At 40.4% G+C, this 20,843-nt stretch overlaps 1 protein-coding gene across 1 annotated transcript; it reads right to left on the reverse strand.

The window, feature by feature from the left end:
* Position 1: 1 nt before the first annotated feature.
* Positions 2 to 14,664, reverse strand: LOC141345290 (uncharacterized). Its single transcript, XM_073850159.1, has 7 exons — positions 14,512 to 14,664; positions 14,308 to 14,432; positions 14,155 to 14,218; positions 788 to 941; positions 554 to 699; positions 314 to 424; positions 2 to 232 (listed from the first exon to the last, which is right to left on the reverse strand). The coding sequence occupies exons 1-7, from the start codon at positions 14,662 to 14,664 to the stop codon at positions 2 to 4; spliced, it is 984 nt and encodes a 327-aa protein (XP_073706260.1).
* Between the last annotated feature and the right edge of the window lie 6,179 nt (positions 14,665 to 20,843).

The raw sequence follows: 20,843 nt of genomic DNA on the forward strand, positions 1-20,843 counted from the left end.
ATTATGTACTTTGATGATTATCACCGAGATTAATTTCACTTAAACCAGGATCTATTTTTTTGCCATAAGAATCTTGGAACCTTGATAGAAGGTAATCAACTGAGTTAATAGGAGGATATTTATTTGATCCATCACAGCATGTGATGATGGCCTCATTATCTGGATGTACGAAGAAAGCCAAAGACTGACGTGTGCTGGAGTCTCCTGCAGGGGGAAGCAGTACCCTATGAACCTGAGGGACAGAAAAAAAAATAATAATAATAAGCATTGCTTGCACTGCACAATTAAATGCAAAATTAGTAAAGAAACTTACGGCAGACACATAGACGTCGCTGGTCCACCTTTGCATCAGGTCTGCTATGTTAATCAGAACTGTTCCAGGAATGCTGGGGGCTGAAATGAACTCACCAGCCAGGTTCCGGACCTGAAGGAGAACACACACAGTGACATGCAGGGCCAAAAATACTGCCACATGCATCCTAAATGATAGAGGAGCATATTAAACTTGATAATGAACCCTTTTTTTTACTTCTTGTCCTATACTGGTACTCACCTGCAGTCCATCCTTTTTGCTTTGGAAGAGCAAAGTGATACTTCCATAATCGGAGTGTTCACCACAGCGCACCTGATTTTCCTTCGCACATGTGCTGTTCACCGGAGGATAGTACAGAGTCCGTAGAGTCGTTTTATTCAGATCACCTTAAAACAACCCACATCATTAAGGTCTTGCAGATCTCCCAGCTACTGACTCCCTGGGAGCAAGAAATAACGCACATCATTTACTTACTTCCAATATGCTTATGCTCGCTGACAAAGACCTCTGCTTCCAGGCCCAAACCAAGAGCCATCACCCGGAGGACTCTGAGAGAGAGTTCCTTACAGCGCAGGAAAAAGGAAACATGGACAACTCGAAAATCTTCAACTCCTTCTGAAGGCCAATTCTGAGCACATTAAGAGTGGATTAATGCAAAGTTCCATAAACATTCCATATGTGTACATTTGTATACAGTTGTGTTAAAAGGAAAAGACACCATGGTTTTCTGTATCAGGACATAATAAAAAAAATATCTGGTTCTTTGGCAGGTCCTATGATGAAATTGCATATAGATCCAGTTTTAACAGCAATAACTTGAAGTAATCATTTTCTGTAAAATGTTGCTCCAGTTTATTGAGGTTTGTGGCCATTAGTTTATGCACAGCTCTCGCCATAGCATTTCAATCGGGCTGAGGTCTGGACTTTGACTGGGCTTTGCAACACCTTGTCTTATTTCTTTTTCAGCCGTTATACTGTAGATTTGCTGGTGTGCTTGGGATCATTGCCCTGTTGCATGACCCCATTTTTGCCAAGCTTTAGCTGTCGGATATATGGCCTCACATTCAACTCCAGAACACTTTGGTATACAGAGGAGTTCATGTGGCACTGCATTAGGGACATTGTTCTAGGAGTCTTGTGGTTTGTTCGGATGCAACTTGGTACCCTTCATGGGCTTTGAACATGGTAGGACCCTTGCTGTCTATGGAGGGTGAGAAAGCTCTCGCATTTCATCAAAAATATCTTAATTTGTGTTCTGAAGATGAACAAAGGTCTTACGAGTTGAAACGACATGAGGGTATGTAGTACCTTCCTATCCACCCACAGATGATAAAATGTTCCTTAATTCACAAGATGGAGATAAAGACATTGTTACAATACAAACGTGGATTCTAGGTTCCATGAATCTTTGATACAGTAATAACCATGTATTCCTGGTGCATGTTTAAATGTCATATGACCTACACTGACTCCTCACATTCCATACAACCATCTAGTGGTTAAAAAATGACATTAGGTTCCTACAGGGTGAGTAGGCTAATTAATGACAGAATTTTCATTTTGGGGTGAACTCTAACATAGGTATATTGCTTATCCTGCATAAACATTTCGGATAACATATCTGAAATAAGTAAATATTAATTTACATACACATCTTAAAAACAAATCCTGTGTGTCTGATAGGCTTCAAAATCGTGTGATTTTTGGGTCAAGGTTTTACTGTGAGTCAATGATGTTCTCTACCGGTAGGCAATAGTAAAATGGCCGCTTCACTGCCTAACGGCAGTTTAGAACACAATGAGCAATTCAGTCGTTATCCACCTTTTTCGTCCTGTAAGATTGGGCCTGGCCATTTGTAAATTTCATGTGTCTGGCTTCTGGTCTCATCAGTGTCCAACTGTTTTTAGCTGTACAAAACAGCTAATTTTGCTGATTGATATTGCTAACTGGTGTCTTACCATATTATTTTCATGTATTATCTTAATTATGAACACACTAGTTTCTAGTGCAAACTGTTTTACCATTTACTGCACGTTGTTATTCTTCTCATTATTTCCCTATAGCAGATGATGAACCAGATCTCACGCATACTTCCATGTTGAAGAAAAAGGTGGATACAGATCAGTGCCGATGACATCGTTAATATAGACGATAGCCAGCATCAGCTATTGGTGATATCCAGAGGATTTGGGATTTTAAAATGATTGTATTAAATTATTATTATTATTATTATTATTATTATTATTATGGTACTTCTATTATTAAATCTATAGGTCTACAATTCATTTGCCCGCAATAATTTCATAGCATGCAAGGATAATAAGAGATTAAATTAGTTTAACACTGTATTGAGAATGATTTAAAACATTAAGATTTTACAATGAATAGGTGTATAATTAAAATTACAGAGTGTCTATTTAAAATAGCCGGCCTTGCTGGCAGAGGCTATTTATACTACAAAAGATTGCTCTCAACTGTCAGCCCTTGTGGCGCAGAGGGTATATTGCGTGTTTCACACTTTTCGACGCGACCGATTTGGGTTCGAATCCCCCTTCTGGCGAACTTTTTTCTCCCGTTTCCAATCTCATATCATATCGGAAAGGCATCTATTTTCAATAAAAATGAAGGACAGTACTGAAAATTTGAAAATAAAGTATCAGTTAGGGTTGGTGTAAGGAGGGCTTACAGGTCCTTTTCAAAAAATTTGCATATTGTGATAAAGTTCATTATTTTCTGTAATGTACTGATAAACATTAGACTTTCATATATTTTAGATTCATTACACATATTTGAAAGTAGTTCTAGCCTTTTATTGTTTTAATATTGATGGTTTTGGCATACAGCTCATGAAAACCCCAAATTCTCAAAAAATTTGCATATTTCACCCGACCAATAAAAGAAAAGTGTTTTTAATACAAAAAAAGTCAACCTTCAAATAATTATGTTCAGTTATGCACTCAATACTTGGTCGGGAATCCTTTTGCAGAAATGACTGCTTCAATGCGGCATGGCATGGAGGCAATCAGCCTGTGGCACTGCTGAGGTGTTGTGGAGGCCCAGGGTGCTTCGATAGCGGCCTTAAGCTCATCCAGAGTGTTGGGTCTTGCGTCTCTCAACTTTCTCTTCACAATATCCCACAGATTCTCTGTGGGGTTCAGGTCAGGAGAGTTGGCAGGCCAATTGAGCACAGTAATACCATGGTCAGTAAACCATTTACCAGTGGTTTTGGCACTGTGAGCAGGTGCCAGGTCGTGCTGAAAAATGAAATCTTCATCTCCATAAAGCTTTTCAGCAGATGGAAGCATGAAGTGCTCCAAAATCTCCATTGACCCTGCCCTTGATAAAACACTTTTCAAACAATATGCTAATTTTTTGAAAAGGACCTGTATTGTCCCACTAAGGGTGTATTCACACTAGGCACGGTTGCCGTGAACCGGGCTCGAGTACGATTGCCCCCTCCCCCCTCCCCTCCCCCCCCCCCTCCTCTCCTCTCCCCTTTCTGGTAGCTTAATTGACTTGAGTTTAAAACTTCTTCACAGGCATAATGCCATACCTGTCAACATTTTGGTACTAAAATTATATAACCGGATAATATTAATTATTATATTAATTTAAACAATTATTATTAAACGATTTTATTCATTTAGTAACATTAAAAATATCTTTGTGTAGGCTTAAGATTGGTATAATGCATTATCTTGTTGTTTAATGCACGTTTTCTCTGTCAAAATAAGGGTCGGTTTTGGCTTTGGTCTAAAAAAGAGCAAAAGGGCTTATTGGAAAATGCAAATTCATTCTCTGCCAGCAGGTGGCGCTTTCGGAGTGGCAGAAATATAGCCATTTCAAGCAACAATGTAATTTTTCTTCTTTTTACCTGGCTAACATTTTTACTTGAATAAAGATGTAGTTTCGATTTTTTTTTTTTTTTATATATGACAACAATCACTTATCTTGCACTGTCATAGTGTTTGGGAATATCCATGCATAACTTAAACACAATCACATGTTTATATCAGATCAAATTATAATTATATCAGATAAAAAAAAAAAAAAAATTCAGAAGACAGTTGTTTGAACTAATGAGCATTAAGCTGTGTCATGAGTAAGTAGTTTCCCATCATGCAGCACAGCCTACGTCAGTGTGACATCAGAGGAAAGCAGACTGCTCTTGGACACGTTTCTAACGGAATGCATTTGTGGTGTATACCGGTAATCAATCCAGTGATACTGCGCAGATTTTGCTCAGCTCAAACGAGCCTATGTGCTGTGAGCCAGGATCCCTACGAATGCCTGGATGTGTGTGATTATGGGCTCAGGAGCTAGGGAGCTGATTGAGATGCATTCCAAGTCTGAAAATGCAAGTCTGCAGCCAGGCCCTTCTCGAAAGAGAAGAGCTACAGATGACATGTCTATTTTAACAACAGTAGAGCAGAAACAAGGTGAGCAGCAAAATAGATTGGTTAAAACACTGCAGAAAATGAGAATGTAGCAAATAGTTATTTTTTGTTTTTATTAATTTTTTAATCTGTAATACATACAGGTCCGGTTTCAGAATTACATCACTGAGGGTGATGCACATCTATTTTAACATGCTATTTTTGTCCCGTACATTGTTATGATTATCACTATTGTCAATATAGTGCTGTAGTCAAGACCATCCAAACTTAATTGGTATAGTTACAAATCTATAAATAATGTTGAGAATAATGTTTTAAAACTTTAAAACGTCTTTATTGAATGTTCGTATATAAAAGCAATATAACATTTGTGCACTTTATATCATATAATTATATCATATTATAATATAAATACCCAGATCTCATACAAGCATGTTTTTGCAACAATATCTTGAATTTTGTGGGTGTATGTGTTAATTTTGGTGACATTTTTGATACAATTCCACAATTATTTCTAACCCAGCATAACAATATAAATCAGTGGTTCTCAGTAAGGAGGCCAGGGCCCACTATTGGGCCTCAACAAACTTCCAAGGGAAGATATAAAATAAGACAAAACAAACATTAAACATAACTAAAACAGGTAAAAATCCAAGATACTTCTTAGTATTTGGTTATTTTTAAAGTGAATATACAGTGGTGTGAAAAAGTGTTGGCCCCCTTCCTGAAATGTCACACTTTAATGTTTCAGATCATCAAATAAATTTTAATATTAATCAAAGATTGCACAAGTAAACAAAACATGCAGTTTTTGAATGACGTTTTTTTATTATGAAGGGAAAACAAAATCCAAACCTACATGGCCCTGTGTGAAAAAGTGTTTGCCCCCTAAACTTAATAACAGGTTGGGCCACCCTTAGCAGCAACAACTGCAATCAAGCGTTTGCGATAACTTGCAATGAGTCTGTTACAACACTGTGCAGGAATTTTGGCCCACTCATCTTGGCAGAATTGTTGTAATTCAGCCACATTGGAGGGTTCCCTACTGAAAAAACCAGCTAATACCAGCCTAGGCTGGTTGGCTGGTCTTAGCTGGTTTTAGCTGGTCTCCCAGCCTGACCAGCTAAGACCAGCCTGGCCAGGCTGGAAAAATGGCCAAAACCCCTCTAAAACCAGCCTGCCTTCCAGCTATGACCAGCTAAAACCAGGCTGGTTGACCAGCTAAAACCAGCCTAGGCTGGTATTAGCTGGTTTTTTCACCATGGTTTTCAAGCATGAACCGCCTTTTTAAGGTCAAGCCACAGCAGCTCAATAGGATTCAGGTCAGGACTTTGACTAGGCCACTCCAAAGTCTTTTTTTGTTTTTCTTCAGTCATTCAGAGGTGGATTTGCTGGTGTGTTTTGGATCATTGTCCAGCTGCAGAACCCAAGTTCGCTTCAGCTTGAGGTCACAAACAGATGGCCGGACATTGTCCTTCAGGATTTTTTGGTAGACAGCAGAATTCATGGTTCCATTTATCACAGCAAGTCTTCCAGGTCCAGAAGCAGCAAAACAGCCCCAGACCATCACACTACCACCACCACATTTTACTGTTGGTATGATGTTCTTTTTCTGAAATGCTGTGTTACTTTTATGCCAGATGTAATGGGACACACCTTCCAAAAAGTCTCATCAGTCCACAGAGTATTTTCCCAAAAGTCTTGAGGATCATCAAGATGTGTTCTGGCAAAACTGAGACGAGCCTTTAAGTTATTTTTGCTCAGCAGCTTTAGATGTTGTTGTGGGGTCTTTTGTGACCTCTTGGATGAGTCGTCGCTGTGCTCTTGGGGTAATTTTGGTCGGCCGGCCACTCCTGGGAAGGTTCAAACACTTTTTACACACAGGGCCATGTGGATTTGGATTTTTTTTTCCCTTCATAAAAAAAACCCCTTCATTTAAAAAACTGCATGTTGTGTTTACTTGTGTTATCTTTGATTAATATTTAAATTTGTTTGATGATCTGAAACATTAAAATGTGACAAACATGCAAAAAAAACAAAAATAATTATGTTTTTAATTATTTAATTAATTAATAAGTTTAATTAGTTGTTGATTGCATTTGAAGCAGGAAGTTTTACCTCCAGTCACATTAATGATGGCTCTAAATAAATCAGACAATGTACCAGCAAATTAGCGATAAGTTGTGGTCTTGACCGGTCTTGAAACAAAATCCAGCGTCATCTTAGTCTGAGACCAAGACAAAGCAGAGTACAAATGTGGTCAAGACCGAGTCAAGACCAAGATGGCTCCTTTAGACTACAGCATTTGTTTTCCAGGTGCTATGATGTCACAAAGTAAATCCCGCCTATAGCCTATTTAAAACGTAAGAATCACTTTAATCTAGCTTGCGCAGTGGTACATGGAATTTACTGTTTTGGGAAGGGGAGTGGCAGGACTGAAATGCCATCTAAGCTGTTTGCCAATTGCAACGCAGTGGGACAGCTAACCAATCACAACACATTTCGTTTTTCGGAAGGCGGACCTTCATCAAACCCGGAACTAATCGAGCCATTTGTGCCGGTTTAGACTAGAAGGGATACAGCTCTGGCTACTGGGCATGCGCACATCTAACGTTATTTTTGTCACACTTTATAACAATAACACTGTTTTTGTATTATAGTAAGGGCTAAGTTTAGGGTTGGGGAAGGTGTAGACATTGATAAAACACAATGTAATAGGTAGAAAAATTAATTTCATTGTTAGTTTCCGGTAGGAGCTGTATCCCTTCTAGCCACAACCATTTGTGCCAGCCTGGGTAGAAAGCTATTGTAATAATGTAAATTGTGAGAAAAATAATGAGTTTTTCGAACCACCAAGCATGAGAGCATGTTCTAGTGCACCCCCAAAACAAAGACTTTGAAAAAGAGTATATTAGGACCCCTTTAACATTAGTACCATGAGCTAACACGAAATAACAATTTGGTTTTATTTTTATTAACTGAGATAAACAAACATTAATAAATATTGTAACAAATGTACTGCTCATTGTTAATTTGTTAATGTATTAACAAACGTTAACTAAAAGAAGTTTATTGTAAAGTGTTACCTGAAACAACGGGGCTTCGTGTTCAACACGCAGATGATCTTATGATCAAGCGTCACTATCAGTTGGCTTTCAAAGAAGAGGGGACAGTATAGATGTTTTATATGTAGCTTGCTGTGGAGAACAGTATCTAGCACAATATTTAAGCGCTTGCTTTCAGCAAAAGGCGCATGTTTAGCTAATCAAACATATGCTACAATGATGCTTAAAGTACGCTTGGCTTCAATTGTTCAATCTATAAATCCATCACTCGTAGGTGGTGTGGTTTAATTTGTAGATGGTCTGGATTTATTGCTAAGACTTAATTGTAAGTGGGATATCCAACCGACTGATATTTGTTTCACTATTTTCAAATTAAACTCCACAAACGCACAAATCATACTATTATGTCATTTAAAACCCATTAAAAGTGGGTAGTATAAATGAATCATATATGCAGTGCTGCTTGAAATTTTGTAAACTCTTTACAATTTTCTATATTTCTGCAGAAATATGACCCAAAACATCATCAGATTTTCACAGAAGTCCTGAAAGTATTCAGAGTACCCAATCAAACAAATGAGACAAAAATATTTTCTTGGTTATTTATTTTTTTTTAAAAGCATCCCTTGTTATATATATATATGTGTGTGTGTTGTAAAAGTATGTGAATGTTTGCTTTTTCAGTATCTGGTGCGACCTCATTTTGCAGCAATAACTGCAGGTAAAGTTTCTTGTCACTGCTGAACAGTCTTGCACAACATCTTGTAGGAGTTTTATCCCATTCTTCAGTACAAAACCACTTCAACTCTGTGATGTTGGTGGGTTTCCTCCTATGAACTGCTCGCTTTAGCTCCTTCCACAACATTTCAATTAGATTCAGGTCCGGACATTGACTTGGTCATTCCAAAACATTACATTTGTTCTTCTTTTACCATTATTTTGTAACCTTTTCCAACTCAAGAATGGGAAATTGTTCTATTAAGGGGGCCACCCTAGGAGTGTAACGACAAGTCCTAGGTAACAGATGGTCAAGAGGTATTGGTGATGATACCTAAGTGGAGTCGGGCCCAAGGAGACCGGGGTTTCAAAACCAACTCAACAATGGGAATGAAGTGTAACGCGTATCCCATACCATACAGGATTTAAGAAAGTGCCCAAAACTTGGTGGAGACTTACGTGCGCACTTATCACTCTTGTGGATTTTAGAAAGTGCCTAGAGACTAGCATGGTGCACTTACCATAACATTTGGATTTGAGAAGGTGTGTTTATCCACAGGGGTCACACTCAACAGAGCTCCAGGCTTGTAATTATTGACAGGCAATACTAGGGGTCGACCCTCAATGTGAGGGGAGCAATGCTTCGCCCAATCAGGACAGACAGTTCGCAAAACCTTGAGAGACAGGGAGGAAAACTTGACCGCCAAGGGGTGGCACTCTAAGAAGATCCTTTATATAGAAAGGGGAGTGTGCCATGTCTCATTCATAAGGCCTGAAAGGAAGTTTCAACCTTTGGATATCAGCAAAGGGTCTCTCCAAACCCTGAGAGACAGGGAGCAACACCTGACCCGCCGGAGGGTGGCACTCTATAAGAGACCCTTTCACAGAAAGGGGAGCATGCCTAGCCCAACTCACAAGGCCTGAGAAGAGGGAATCACTCCTGGATATCAGGGCTCCTAACCCTGAGAGTCAGGGAGGAACACCTGACCCACCAGGGGGTGGCACTCTATAGGAGACCCTTCCGCAGAGAGGGGAGTATGCCATGCCCCATACATGAGGCCTGAGGAGTGAGAATCAACCTTGGATGTAGTAAAGGGCAGGTTCCTAACCCTTAGAGACAGGGAGAAAAACCTGACCCACCAGAGGGAGGAGCTCTATAAGAACTCTTCCACAGAAAGGAGAGCATGCCTACCCTATCCATTAACCCTTAAGGCTGCACAGAAAGAACCAACCCTAAGTGGACTAATGCTTCTGTCTCAACTGTCTCAAGTCCAGCAAGACTGCCAGGGGCATTCCTGTGAAGAAAGGACTTCTGGAAGCTTACCTGGAATAAGGACATAAGTCCTAAGTTAACCAAGCTGTAATGGGGGACCTGAAGGCCAGAAGGTTCCATAGGGACCTAGGCAGGCGAAGGCAGATCCACGGAAGACGAGCACCACCACAACCGCACACAGACAGGTCCCAAATAACAGCCAATAGTAGAAAGACCTAGGAGCAAGAAAAACACCACAAACAGGTCCCAGAAATACAGCAAAACAGACTGGACACAAAGTAGTAAGATCGTACTCACCCATTCCGTTGCACAAGAGTCCAGTAGGCCAGAAAAACCTTCCTGTGAAGCTGCCCAGACCACCATAGTGGGCCATCTACTTATAACCTTAGTAGGAGGTCCCCTTTTGGTAGTTAATTAACTCCACAACCGTGACACAAAGCACATATTCAGCTCCCGCGGGAGCTAAACACGCTCCGTCTATAAGCCAGATTCCCCCGGAAATCAAGCAAGAACGGAGCCGCCGCTGCCACGAATGCGTTGTTAATGCTGCACGAGGCGAACACACTCATGCAAAATCAGGAAAACAGTGAAAACTCACCTCCCTCTTTTGCGAACACATCGCAATGGGCATACCAGTTCCCTCGAGAGCTGGACGCGCTGCTATTGAGCTTGTGAAAGCTGGTATGAGAGCGTGCCTCTTGTAAGAAACAAGCAATGAATGCAACGATTGCATTCCACTCCCTTGAGAGCTGAATTTGCTTACTTCTCACCATACACACACAGCTTGTGAGCCATATGAAAGCTGTGGGTATCAGAGCGTACCTGTTTTCACAAGAAACAAGGAATTAATGCAACAATCGCATTCAATTCCCTCGCACACGTCACATGCGAGCCATTATTCCAAAGCCTCTGGTGAAAGAACATGCTTGCTAGCATTAGCCTGTTTCATTACATTACATACAATTTCTCTTACCACATAAACAGAGTAAGGAGCGATGACTCAGGATGATGGCGTATAATTTACAGATCCTGAGCACCACTGACAAGCATCTACTCTTGTAAAATGCATGGTAAGTACTACTGCCTCTAGTATACACAGAGCAAGTGCGATTGCAAATATCGAAAGTGAAAGTAAAATGCATTTGCACATTCAAAAGCAGTTTCGATGCCCGCAATTTATATACAATATAATTGTCCAACGATATAACTGAGATAGAAAGTATTGAAATTTATTTTCCTCCCATCTCATATTTATTCCCTTTAGGGGTTCCGTAGTATGTAATTTTCTTTCCGAGCATGGTATTGGAATGCCGCGGATTAAGGGGGGAATGGGGGGGGAGGAATCACGATGCCGGCTCAACATTGTGATGTATTTCAGCATCGTCTATCGGTCCAACCCTATTCTTTATATAAAACATGGCAGTCACTGACACCTGATAGCCTAATCAATCCACTGAATGAAAACACTTTTGAACATATGGTCTCTAATTTCACCTTCAAATTAACAGGTTTTGCAAAACTGGATAATTTTTCTCAATAGGTAAATGATAAAGAAAATATTTTTGTCTCATTTGTTTGATTGGGTTGTCTTTTCTACTGTCTAATTAGATGATGTTTTGGGCCATATTTATGCAGGAATATATAAAATTGTAAAGGGTTCACAAACTTTCAAGCAGCACTGTATACGTACACACAGATTTTTATTTATCAAATCGATTGTTTAGGGAGCAGAGAAAGGGGGGAAATTGTGCAAGCTGAGAATTTGGAGAGAGAGGAAAAAAATAGGTATTTAAATAGATATAGTAGATATTTATTTTAAGCAAAATATAAAAATGTTTTAGACTTAAAAAGGAAAACCCTAATTGCCCATATACAGCCTCCTATCTTTTCTCAGTGACATCTAATTGAAACGTCAAGACATTGTGACAACATATGGTTTATGTCTATATTTCAAGTCATCTCATGGTAATAAATAAAGTATATGAACAATGTTTATTACGATATAGAAATTGTACAATATATTTTATCCCTTATTTTCTGATAAAAAACAGATATAATATAAATAAAATATATAAACCAATCATAAAATTGTCATTTGGAAAATATAGGGGAACATTTTTGTAATACAAATTATTGGTTATTGTCCAGCAGTGTACTGTATTTGATTACTTGTCCAATTAAAAAAAAGAGATAAAAAAAAAAAACAGCCCATTGTATAAATCAATCAATCAATCAACCAACCGGAAATGTCCTGAAACATTCTGATGCAAAAAATGATTGATTCCAAATCAGACGGTGGGGTTAAAAAGGTTATAAATTTATACAGTTTTCAAAAGATATTCATATCTTTGAGCATAAAAATTATTTAAACAGTTATAAGAATAGCGACAGACACAAGAATCACATCATAAATGACTGTAAGATACATTATTGTAATTTTGATTAAAGGAAATAAACATTAATTCCCAATTCCAAGTTGTCGATGATTAAATCATTTGTCAATCTGATCAACTAGAGCTGAATCAAATATAGTCTAATTAGTCAAATTAGAATTTAAATCCAATCCAAAAAACAATTAGAAATTTGAGAAAAGTAAGTCTAATAGAAAAATTTGACTGTCTTGGTGCACCCAGTATCAGAGCAGAAGAAAAAGAGCACAGAGAAAAGAGAAGTAAGTCTAAAGTCTCTGTGTGAGGGGTGCAGTTTTAGCACTTCTTATATCCTAAAACCAGACAGAAAAGGAAGTCTATCGATCGGTTCTGATGCTATTTTCGATTAGGGAAAACATTAGTCATGTCTTTGCAGCTTGTGACCAAATGCATTACTAACTTGCATGTTTGCCCAGCGACCCAAATGTCTAAAGACCTTGATTAATAATGGTATAAATATAATGATTCATAAGACATATCCATAATACAATTAATAATGCATACTCTTAGATATGAATATGTAAATTCTTGTTAAATCGAGACATCACTGTCCAAAAATCCTTGGAAGATTCCAAAAAATGTAATTAATCTTTGCAAATTAATCTTTGCAAAAAAGATTATTGCAATAATCAATATATTGCTAGATAATCCTATAATGATACATCATGATATCTAACTATAAAAAACAAAATGCCTGTGAAAAGGTTAAGTGCAAGTTTTCTCTCTTTATTTAAGTCCAAGCTGTTAGAAAACTGAACAAACGTTAGGCTACTCATGGACTAAATGCGCTCTGCAATAAGATAATGTGATCGGTTCGGTCCATGCTGACAGCTGTTCCGAGGCAGTTTTTTTTAGTCCTCATCTCAAACATATATATATATATATATATATATATATATATATATATATATATATATATATATATATATATTTAGCAATAGAGCGAATACAGTGGCTGGAAATCTGTTTATCCTTTATCCTTCGGTTTCTCATCTTGAATTTAGACCTTTTGTATGTTTAAAAAATATTGATACTTGGTGCCAGACTATCGATAACGTCTCGATTGGCCGGAAATATTGCGTTAAATCAGCATATCCATTTATTGTCCCACCCCTAATAGTTATGTAAGTAGATTTAACATTTCTGTTTCCCTCACTTCTGAAATACATTCTGGGAATGTTATTTTATTGTTGCAAAATAATAACCAGTAGCAAAATAGTCTTGACGTCACAACTAAACCACTCTATTTCCATCCAGGTTTTCCAAGTGAGTGTAAAACACTAAAATATATTTTCCAAGTCATTTTTTTTTTGTCATTACAATGTTCATTTAAAGTAGGGCTGGGCGACACGGCCAAAAATATTATCACAATATTTATTTTTTCAATATCGTACAATATCAGTATATCACAATATTCATTTGCCATGGAGATGGAAATGCAGAGGGAAATGCTTTCCACATGTTTGTTAGACCTTGAGAATAAAAACAACAACTTTGTTCTTAATTAAACTTCATCAATTAAGCTACCTTTAATTTGGGGCCCCATGAAATCCATTTTATTTTTCTGGATTTAACAAAATTGTTAAATAAAAATGTAACAATTTTGTCAGCCTTTTAAAATATAATCAAATGAAAGTATAATTTACAACAAAACATTGCATTTATATTTTGCACAACGGTGTATTATTAAAACCTAGATTAAAAAAATGTTATCGGTTGTATGATATTTCTTAAAAATAATAATAATATCATCATCATCATAATATCATCATTCTGTCACAAGTTAAACCAAACTTTTTTGACGGGTTGCAGTGAAGATCTTTCACTTTCAGTTTGCATTTGGCGGTAAACTAATACTGAGACGGAGCCCCTATGAAACACTCTATATGAAACACCAAGAAAGAAAGCAAGAAACAATAAGAAAGAAAGAAAATGGTAAATAAAAGAAATAGATATTTACGATATCTGCGCGCACACATGTGGCATTAAACGCCTTCAGATCACCGGGACGTTGAGGATTCAAACTGTGTAATAACAGGATATAAAACCATTATAAATATTAGATACCATTCGTGAGCCATCATAATTCTGAATCCATAGCCTATATACGTGCCTCTCCGTCTCTAGCGAAACCCAGCCGTGGTTTTCATCACACGAGAAAGTCCCCCTACTAAAAGGCTTCTTCATGCTTTCTGGCAAACAGAAGAACTTCTTTGAAACACCCATGACTTTGTCCACCTAAAACATTTGAAAGAAATATATTAGTCTGCCAACTACAAACAACAGAGAACTTCTCGTGAGTAACGTTTAAGCAAACCTCGTCCTGACTTATGCCCGTGTTTTTCAGATAAACAAATCCCACTTCAGTAAAGGCCCTTTTCAGTTCGTCACCTAACTTCTTCAAACTATCATCTGACACATTGGTCTTTCCCACTTCGTAGACACTGAAATCCACTACAGGGATCTCCATGCTGATCTTTTTATTTGAGAGAGCAAACGTCAAACAATTCCTTTCAAATTCTTTCCCGAATCGGCATAGAGAATACGACAGTGACCTTCGTTTCGTTATCAGCACAGCCCGTTATATGGTTCATGCGCAACAAAACTTGGTTTAGACTAGAAGGGAGACAGATCTAGCTACTGGGCATGCGCACATCAATCTAACGTTCTTTTTATCACACTGTACAACAATAATACTGTTTTTTATTATAGTAAGGGCTACGTTTATGGTTGGGGTAGGTGTAGACGTTAAAAAAAACACACAATCTAATAGGTAGAAAAATTAATTTCATTGTTAGTTTCCGGTCGGAGTTGTGTCCCTTCTAGCCACAACCCAACAACTTTTCCCCCTCCTTCTTCTTGTATCGTTTGTTGCCATCTTACAGTGTATTACCGCCACCAACTGGACTGGAGTAATAAATTCTGCCTTTCTAATGGTTCCAATCCTGTTGTTTTGAGATAATTGAGTATTTCTCTCAGCACTCTTGACTGTTCTAAAGCACAACTTAATGATAAACTGAAATTAGTTATACCTAAATCCTAAATCCCCCCTTAATGAATGTTAACCATGTTAACCACATGGTTAATTATGGAATCCCTGATGTTAGCCCCACTGCAATTAGAGCAGTTAGCCAAGCCAAGCCCAGGCCTGGCTGTATGGTACATCGGTGCTAAATACCCTCAAACGAAAGCAAAAGCAATTGAAGATCTGCCAGACTATTCAAAGTGTTTATGCTGCATTAAGCAATGTAGGCAATCACAGACATATCTGTTGATTTCCCAATGGCCAATCAGAAATCACAATTCACTCACCGCTGAAAGCACCGGATCAGTTTTTATTAAGTGCTTGTTTGCACGCTCGTGAATCATCTAGTTTAGAGAGCCTTATTGATTATAACGGAACTTTGAGATTGTGATAAGATGAGTGACGCTTTTTTGTGATAATAAAGGGAGCGAGATTTGAGCACTTTCTAGGCTGTAATCCATTCAGAATTTGTATGAAACTTTTGTTTTTTGGATACATACACACTGCAATGTTTCGGGAATGACATCCGCATACATATGCTAGATTCTTTCTCGAAATAGCAGTGACTGACACCGTGATAACCAAAGCAATGGATTGGACAAAAAATGCATGTGAGAGCAGCTGGGTCAATATCACTATAAAGTGCTTTTGAGACTTCACAATTTTCAAAATAAAAATATGAGATTTTCCATTATACTTCATTTCTGTTGTATTAAGGAGACCATAGGTTGTTTGAAATTACAAGCTGGCTATTTTCGAGCAAACCTAAATATGTCCACCCTGTCATGGAGAAATTAGAGTATAGGCCTATATATTTTCATTACATATTGATTATGTCGATTTTCAGAAAGATATTTTGTCCCTTTCTCAACAATACATTTTACTTATTGGGAAAAGAATTTTGAAAAATTGAAAATAATGCAACATGTTTGTTTCCATATAAAATATGTGAAAGTTGCACTTTCTTTTCTAAATAAAATCAAATCAAATGACAAAGGTATCTGATCTGTCAATCAATACTAACTGGCCCTCATTTCTTTATAAAAAAAAATCACACAAAAGGTTTGGTAACTTGTTGAAATAATGTATTTATTTTCATAAAAGATGAAGATGACAGGGTGGACAAATGCATTAATGGGTTTAGAAATAAACAGCAGGCACAACAAGAAACCCTTAAATAATATAAAGAATTATTACAGGAATATATCTTTTACACTGCAAATGTAAATTGATTTTAAAAAGTATTTTTTTTTAATTTATAAGGACATTTTTTCTCAGCTTATTAAATGTATGCATCATATTTTGCCAAATTCTTACATTTTAATCAATCTTTTCAAAAGCAAGACAATATGGGGCTGTTCCAAATCAAATTAAATCATTATATATGTGACCCTGGACCACAAAACCAGTCATAAGGTTAAATTTTACAAAACTGAGATATATACATCATATGAAAGCTCAATAAATAAGCTTTCTATTGATGTATAGTTTGTTAGGATAGGACAATATTTGGCCGAGATACGTCTATTTGAAAATCTGGAATCTGAGGGTGCAAAAAAATCAAAATACTGAGAAAATCACCTTTAAAGTTTTCCAAATTAAGTTCTTAACAATGCATATTACTAATCAAAAATTGCATTTTGATAGGTTTACAGTAGGAATTTTACAAAAAATCTTAATGGAACATGATCTTTACTTAATTTCCTATTGATTTTTGACATAAAAGAAAAATCAATAATTTTGACCCATACTATGTATTTTTGGCTATTGCTACAAATATACCCCAGCGACTTAAGACTTTTGTGGTTTTGTGGTCCAGGGTCACATATTAAAATCAATGTTGCAATGTTGTAAAGAAGAGTGGGCCAAAATTCCTCCAGACCGATGTGAGAGACTGATAAATTCATATAGAAAATTACTCTGAGTAATTATAGAATGTCCTAACTTTGTCTAAATTTGGCTTTATTTTTGTTAAATAAATAATGTCATGTGCTGTTGGTTATCTGAGGTTTTATTTTTTCTGAATTTTAAAATCTAAAACCGGATATTTATTATGTCTTGATATGGAAAACGTCTTGGTTACGTAGGTAACCCTTGTTCCCTGAAGGAGGGAACGGAGACGTTACATATGGGAACTCGCTCGAGAGTCCAATCATCTCTGAGCTTTATTGAAAAGGCCAATGAAAATTGGCGAGGTGGCATTTGCATGCCAAGCCACGCCCCGTACATACAGGTATAAAAGATGGCGGCATGCAGCCAGTCATTCAGGTTTTCACTGAGGAGCCGAGCCGCAGCCCAGCGTCAGCGCAACGTCAGGGTCATGGCAGGGGATGTAACGTCTCCGTTCCCTCCTTCAGGGAACGAGGGTTACCTACGTAACCTAGACGTTCCCCTTCAGTCGTTTCACTACGACGTTACATATGGGAACAGACATATGGAACAGGCCATAACCCTGGCGCCACGTTACGCACACACCCACGTGCTGACAGGTGGACGTGTCAGCAGATGGATATGAGCATAACCTTCCCAACGCCCTGAGGGCCGATAGAGGGGGGGCCCCACAGGGATGCCAGTTATACTGAAGCAGAGGTTGGGGGGGTGGAGCACATGAAAATTTTACATGTGGAATGAAAGTAAATTCAATATATCCATAATCTTTTAGGGATATATGAGGGAAACAAGGCCTTCTGGCTGACCATGGAAACATATTGCCACAACCTGCGTTGCGAAGGAGACCCGGCAGGAGCACAGTCAGGGACTACTCCGCATCTAGGCCTGACTGCTGGGCATGGAGGACCCAGGGTTCAATGGAGGGAACATTCTGGGAAATAGCGCACGGATCCTGTAGGAATGGCACAGCAAGCCGACACCAGCCGTTCTCCCAATCACCTGAAGTCTATGTTAAGACACGGGAGGATACGGCCTCTATGCGAAGGTTTTAGAATCTGGCGAAGGTATTAGGTGTCGCCCAGCCTGCAGCTCTACAGATATCTGCTAGTGAGGCGCCATGAGCCAACGCATAGGATGAGGCAACACTCCGTGTGAAGTGGGCACGAACACCTAAGGGGCTTGGCTCTCCCTGGTATAAGTATGACAGGGAGATAGCATCTACCACCCAATGGGCCAACCTCTGTTTGGAGACAGCATTCCCTTTCTACTGACCTCCAAAGCAGACAAAGAGCTGCTTGGTGCGTCTGAAGTGCGGTCCACGTATATACGTAAGGCGCAAACTGGGCACAGCAGCGCAGAGGCTGGGTCTGCCTCCTCCAAGGGCAGAGCTTGCAGGTTCACCACCTGATCGCGGAAAGGCGTGGTGGGAACCTTGGGCACATACCCGGGCCGGGGTCTCAGGATGACGTGAGAATCGCCGGGCCCAAACTCAAGGCACATTTCGTCGACAGACGGAGAGATCCCAAGTGGGTACGAGGTGTGGTCTGGAAGGATTAATCCTTCTGGCACCTCTAAGGAACCTCACGACCAGTTGGTGCTTACCAAGGGATGTTCCATCCACTGCATCGTGATACGCTGCAATGGCAGCAGCGTACACTTTGAGAGTCGAAGGGGACAGCCTGCGCTCCAACTTCTCTTGCAGGAAGGAAAGCACTATTGCAGTCGGACATCTCCGTGGGTCCTCTCCTCGAGAGGAGCACCATTCGATGAACAGACCCCACCTCAGTGCGTAAGCCTGCCTAGTAGAGGGAGCTCTGGACTGAGTGATAGTTTCTATCATGGCCTGTGGAAGGCCGGAGAGGTCTGATGCGTCCCGTCCAGGAGCCAAACATGCAGGTTCCATAGGTCGGGGCGCGGGTGCCAAATTGTGCCCAACCCCTGAGAAAGAAGGTCTTTCCTCAAGGGGATCTTGCAGGGAGGGGCTGCCGTGAGGGAAATGAGTTCTGGGAACCAGGTCCAGGTGGGCCACTATGGCGCAACCAACAGAACAAGCTCCTCGTCCTCCCTGATCTTGCACAGTGTCTGTGTAAGGATGCTCACTGGGGGAAAGGCGTACTTGGGCCCCGGAGGCCAGCTGTGTGCCAGTGCGTCCCTGCCGAGGGGAGCCTTGTTGAGGGAGTAATACAGCTGGCAGTGGGAGGATTCGGGGGAGGCAAACAGATCTGTCTGGGCCTCGCCGAAATGGCTCCAAATCAGCTGGACTGTCTCGGGGTGGAGCCGCCATTCTCCAGGGTGGGTGGACTGCCGTGAGAGCTGATCGGCTGCACGGTTGAGTTCCCCTGGTATATAAATGGCATGTAGCGATTTCAGCCACGTCTGACTCCATAGGAGCAGATGGCGGGCAAGTTGTGACATGCAACGGGAGCAAAGACCACCTTGGCGATTGATGTAGGCTACGGTCGCAGTGCTGTCGGTACGAACAAGCACATGCTTCTGACGTAACATGGTCGGAAGCGACGAAGGGCCAGAAGCATAGTCAACAACTCTAGGCAATTGATGTGCCATTGCAGTCGGGGTCCCATCCAGGAGCCCGAAGCTGCTTGCCCGTTGCACACAGCACCCCAACCCGTGGAGGAGGCATCTGTGTAAACCACAATATGCCTGGAGACCTGCCCCAAAGGGATTCCGGCCTGAAGGAAGGCTGGGTCTGACCACAGGCTGAAGAGGCGGCGACACGGCGGGGAAACGCCAATCCGAAAAATGCCACGGTGCCATGCCCATCTCGGGATTCGATCGTGTAACAAGAGCTGAAGCGGTCTCATATGAAGCAAGCACCAGGTCCCTGTGTTCGCACAATACATCTTGCGAGTGAGCTATAAGAAGCCAGTCGTCGAGGTAGTTGAGAATGCGAATGCCCTTCCGCCAAAGGGGGGAGAGGGCAGCCTCCGTGACCTTCGTGAAGACACAGGGAGAGAGGGACAGGCCAAATGGTAGCACCTTGTACTGATACGCTCGACCCTCGAACGCAAACCGTAGAAAGGGTCTGTGACGAGGTAGAATCGAGACGTGAAAGTACGCGTCCTTCAGGTCGATGGCTGCAAACCAATCCTGGGGACAGATGCATGTTAGCATGCACTTCGTTGTGAGCATTTTGAACGGCAGCCTGAGAAGGGACCGATTCAGAGCTCGAAGATCCAGGATGGGTCTTAACCCACCACTCTTTTTGGGCACGATGAAGTAGGGACTGTAGAACCCTGACTTCATCTCGGCTGGAGGGACAGGCTCTATTGCATCCTTCGCCAGTAAGACTGCAACTTCCGCACGCAGGACAGCAGCATGGGTGTCCGAATGAACAGTAGTGTAGAGAACGCCTCTGTACCTGGGCGGATGCCTGGCGAATTGAATCGCATAGCCGAGACGTAGCGTCCGAATCAACCACTGGGAGGGGCTGGGAAGCAGAAGCCAGGCTCCCAGCCGGGTCGCTAGGGGAATCAAGGGAGTGTTGACCGTCATGACCACGGTGGGGTAGCCTAGAGGGGGAAAGGGAAGGGGACTGAACCCAGAAGGATGAACGTCCTGGAGAAAAGTCAGACTGCGGTGAGCAGTGCTTACCTTCTTCCCTGGTTCCCACGCTGGCGATATCAGGCTCCGAGTCCGGTTCCGAGGAGGCACAGTGCTGCCCGAAAGGGGAACTCTGGGCCGAGACCCCAGAGGTTGGGAAATTAGCTCTTTTT

The sequence above is a fragment of the Garra rufa genome, chromosome 11 (genome assembly GCF_049309525.1).
Source record: "Garra rufa chromosome 11, GarRuf1.0, whole genome shotgun sequence".
NCBI classification, from domain to species: Eukaryota; Metazoa; Chordata; class Actinopteri; order Cypriniformes; family Cyprinidae; genus Garra; species Garra rufa.

Bases quoted from the DNA above. Each gene is read 5' to 3' on its own strand.
- LOC141345290 (XM_073850159.1), bottom strand. From the start codon at position 14,664: ATGGAGATCCCTGTAGTGGATTTCAGTGTCTACGAAGTGGGAAAGACC. The intron at 14,433-14,511 runs GTTTGCTTAAAC...CAAATGTTTTAG, and splicing joins CGGGCATAAGTCAGGACGAG to GTGGACAAAGTCATGGGTGT. The intron at 700-787 runs GTAAGTAAATGA...GGTTGTTTTAAG, and splicing joins CGAGCATAAGCATATTGGAA to GTGATCTGAATAAAACGACT.